Here is a 4,673-nt window from a genome sequence, read left to right on the forward strand (position 1 = left end):
CTGGGATACATTTATTAAAAAAATACAGAGACGTTGAACATTTCATCACAGGGAGGAGCTGAGCTGGGTGTGTCACACAAATATTTAAATTAAGAACCTGACGATCGGAGCAACACTGTGAGGACGTGCACTGCACCCAGCGAGCTGGCGAGGACAGAGAGGAGGCGCGCTCCCGGCCTTCCTCAGTCTATGCTCAGCCTCTCCCGGTTCTCCCAGAGCCACGCGTGGTACACGTTTAACTTGTGGTCCTGCGGCTGCACCTAAAACATAGCGAAAGTGTGGAACATTTACCAAAACACCTTCTCTTAAAACACCTCACCGCTCTGACGTATTTCTCCTCCCAGCTGAGGAGCCCTCTGTCCCTCACAGGGAGCAGTGGAATGCCGTGCCGTGGCAAGCTGGCCTCCACCTACCTAAACCATGGAATACAGCGCTTGGTCAGCCCTGAAACCACACACCCCTCGTGCATGGGAAGGGGGCCCTATGCCAGACAGCAAACGGCCCCTCGGCTGCCCCGCACAGCCACGTACCACCATCGGACCCACACGGCAAAGGCCCCACCAACACCAACCTCGGAAGGATGGCAGGATCTGGCTGGCAGGAAACACAGGGAATCTGGTTCTTAACCGAACAGGGAAGAGACTCTCACCCCCACATCAAGGAAATAAGAACACAGCAAAAGTGGAAAATTATCAGGGGGGGAAATCAAGGTGACACCAACGTGACACAAGTCTCCATTTACAGGTTCAGACTTGTGAAAGGTACATTCTGGGAATTCAACCCCTTGAAGATATAAAAATTGCTATCTGTTTTTTTTTTTTAATCCAAGGGAGTCCTTAGGCACAAGCCCAGCGACGCCAACGCCCCGCTGCAGACTAAGCCCTGGCAGCACGGCAGCAGCACCCACCTCCTTCCATTCGTTGACACAGAAGATTCTGTAGGAGTCGTTCCCATACTTGCCGATCCCGTGCAGCTCAATGGGGTACTTCCACCGCTTGCTCAGGTACTCATCTGCAACGTACGGTCACAGGCCTCACTGCCTGCAGGCAGGCAGGTCGCAGAAAGCAACTCTGGACAAACTCCCGATTCTCTGCTACTGTAACACGTCTCCACTTTGAACATTTTAAATGAAAAACACAAGTTTTAGCTATTTCCTGGTGAAAGTAGGTGATGAATCCCTATGGGGTACATCTTAAGCACCTTTTCAACAAACCACTGTGGGTGAGTTTTAATTAAATCTCTCTCCTCAGAACTCACAGAGCAATACTTTTATTCTAAGTATAGAAAATATCAGAATCACAGAAAAATTCTGGAGGTCACCTGATGCAAAACAGAGCAGAGCCACCTTATCACAGTGCTGCAAAACACAAAATCAGTCTTGCAGGTGTATGTATCTTTTTCCACTCAAAGAAGTCTCCCAGACAACGGTCTGTCGCAGAACTCATTGTGTATGTTATTTCACTCTCAGCTAAGACAACATGATCAGCAGCTCTGCATATGTAAGACCAACATACCCCAAAGTTGCATAAAATAAACCACCACTGCCATTTACCAAACAGAAGGCAAGTCCCAGAGCATTGTTTGAAAATAATGCAGTTTGCCTTGCTAGCACAATTTAGACCATTCCACAGACATATTCAGGACCACCTACCTGAGAACTTGATGATAGTTTTTGCTCTGAGTTCGTAGAGGCCGAGAGGTTTGAGCAACTCTGACATTTCTTTCCAGTCTGCAATCCTGGTTACTTCAGGAGAAGGATACTTCTTAAAGAACTCCCAGAGCACAGGAATTGCCATTTTACCTAGTGAAAAAGACAATCAAAAGGGTAATTCTCTTTTTTGGTTATCTATGTGTGCTTTTTGAAGTGAGCTTTTTCAGAGGCAAGAGTTACAAATTAAAGATTTTTTTTTTTTTTTTCACACTGACACAAGTTAGTATACATTTATTCTTTCATTAATGGCATTAAAAAAGGGCAGTTGTTCTCACCCTGTAACACCACCCTAACATTTATACAACATGAGATTGTACTACTCTATTTATTTACCTGAAGTTTTATTGAGAAATATGGTTGCAATGAGAAGCTTCCACGGATCATGAAAAAGCGTTTCTTGGACCAGATTAAAAGGAGAACGCGGAGGAGTCCATTTTCTGAAGGCCTTCCTTCTAGGTGGGCTGGGAGCTGTACACAGAGGCAATACAGGAAAATTTATTGGACAGTAAAGGACAGATTTACCTATTTAAATGAAAATAATTTTAAAATCTTGAAGCAGATTCATCTCTGCAAGGCCACTGTATGTGGATGGAGCAATGGCAACTCCCACACACATTTTACAGAACTGCAAGGGACTGTGCATCCCTTGGCACAGACTGCAGTACGTCAAGGCTGCCCATGTGTGCCCCCCTGTTCCACGCTACGTATGTTTTCTGAGGAGAGAGGCCCCACCCAGCTACCGCCATGCTCCTGTGCAGGGGCAGAGCAGCAGCCACAGGGTACAGGGTCTCCCCCCGGCAGGGGAAACACCGCAGCTGTCTGAAGAGAACTTCCCCAAAGCCCATGCACTCCACCACCTCACAGTTGCTGAAAGAGCTTCCAAGGCATTTGATACCAGCCTTCATGGTTGTTTGCAAGATACAAACCACTGAGGTTTAAAATGGGACAAGATCAGCACTCACGCAGTAAGCCAAGCTCTCTGATGCCACCTAAACATGGCCAGCCTAAAACTGGAAGAAATTTTCTGTAACGCCACTTCATCTTGACCCACCCTATTCCTCCCCCATAAAAAAAAAAAATGTATTTCCCTAAAGAATATCATACCTTCTTTACTGTATTTACTCGAAAAATATGGACTAGTTTTCCTTCTATCCACTTGTGTTTGTGAGATGGACTCTTCTGTAAAGAAATAATACTTCAGCATTAAAAAGAAAAAAAACACCCAAGTATTTTGCTATCATGTTTCCTACACAATTTCCACTTTATGTTGTGATGGAAATACAATTTCTTGTGGGTGTACAGAACATAAACGTCCTTTAGACTCACTCCAGTACTCCTCTGTATTTCAACTCTATGAAAAATCTTCAGAAGATAAACCGTTACTTTGCCACAGTCTGAGGAACAGGCTCAAACTACAACCACAAACTCTAGCACATGAAACAAACTAGAACTAGCCTTTTTTGTGAATCAAGCTGACCAATTGTGCAACATTAGAAGAGTTCGCACAGTGAAGGTAATGAACGTAATTATATTGTACTATATAGCCAAAGAGATCTGTAGAGTAAGCTTCAGTTGTGAATAAATCTGCATTAAGTTAAATGCTGTTGGATAAAGAAATGAGACAGACCCAGATGTCAAAGCAGCTTGACCTGAAACAGAATACTTTGCTCGTATAGTTAGGAGAACCCCTGGCAGAACGTCAGGATAATACTCTGCTCAAAAACACACATATACCTGGTGGGATTTTAACTGCTGTGAAGCTTGTCTTGTCACATGGCTGCAAGACTATAGCATCTGTTTCAGTGTCAGATTTAAAATCCTGGTTACGCCGATTCCCTCGATCTGTCTCTTTAAAAATTTTCAATCCATTGGTTTTCTTCTCAGATGTCGCAAAAGATGCGTCATTGGAACCTGTCTCCACCCGTTCCTCCTCTGCTAAGCTCTGCAACTCTCTTTGCGAGGGAGGTGTCACTGACCGTAGCTGCATGTCTGACTGTGACCTGGTCATTCTTAATAGAGCTTTTCCTGCATCCATAGGGTCTGTATTCAGATCATCTACGCCCTGACCATCGGCAACACGCATGTTATTCTTTCTACAGAATTTCTTGTTTTGAACACACTCAGTTTCCTGTTTATTACATACTCTTCTCTGTCTTTTGTTTTGGGTATTATCTCGATTCCTCTTTTCTGAGCTCTTTCCAGTTTTCTTATTCTGAACACTTTTTCTACCTGCCCCCTTTTTTTTCGTTTTCAAACAGCCCTCTGGGTTTATGCCTTTCATGATCAAATTTTCACTTTCCAGAGCGGATGTAACATCTTCCAGGTGTTCACTGCCAGTCTGAATGTTCTGAATTCTACCCTCTGCACCGTTCTGTATACTGATTTCTTGCACTTGATTGTGGCAACCCCCATTCTCTAAAACAGTTCTCGCAGCTTTTGCGCTATGTCTTTTCACCCTCGAATGGGTATTCCTCTGGTAAGGAGCTGTAAAATCAAAATCTTCTGCTTTTAGCGTCATCTCCCCAGTTTTCAGAAAATACTTCACAAGGGCGCTTTTCGATCTTATCTTGTTTCCTTCAGGACTGCGGTATGAAAGAAAAGTAAATTAGCAATGACTGCTTCATTTTCTTGCTCTTCATTTAAAGACCTATTCTAGTACTTAAAAAACCAAAACAAATGACAAAAATAGCTGACAGGGTGACGTCTAGACGATCTCCTGTGATTTGACTACAAAAGGCTGACACAAAGCGTTTACAGACAGTCCTACAGGTTACGCTCTTCACCTCGTAAGCTCCTCACAGCGCGCACACCCGCGATGACACGCGAGCGCGTGCCCGTACTACCGGGGGACGAACGGGTCTGCCCGGCGCTGGGCGGCAGCTCCACCCGGGAACCCGCCCCCGCGTCACCTCACAAAGTACACGTCGATCCGCCCCGCCGTCCGGCCCGACCGCCTCCGCCT

The 4,673-nt window shown here is 45.1% G+C and overlaps 1 protein-coding gene across 1 annotated transcript; it reads right to left on the minus strand.

Moving 5' to 3' along the window:
* Window positions 1-182: 182 nt before the first annotated feature.
* LOC104156376 (methyl-CpG-binding domain protein 4-like) lies at window positions 183-4,667 on the minus strand (the record flags this gene model as incomplete). Its single annotated transcript, XM_009703390.1, has 7 exons — window positions 183-260; window positions 908-1,011; window positions 1,652-1,801; window positions 2,045-2,179; window positions 2,816-2,906; window positions 3,423-4,293; window positions 4,621-4,667. Coding segments are annotated over 7 exons (1,476 nt in total), but the record flags the coding sequence as incomplete, so codon positions are not given.
* Between the last annotated feature and the right edge of the window lie 6 nt (window positions 4,668-4,673).

The sequence above is a fragment of the Cariama cristata genome, unplaced genomic scaffold (genome assembly GCF_000690535.1).
Source record: "Cariama cristata isolate BGI_N322 unplaced genomic scaffold, ASM69053v1 scaffold11367, whole genome shotgun sequence".
NCBI classification, from domain to species: Eukaryota; Metazoa; Chordata; class Aves; order Cariamiformes; family Cariamidae; genus Cariama; species Cariama cristata.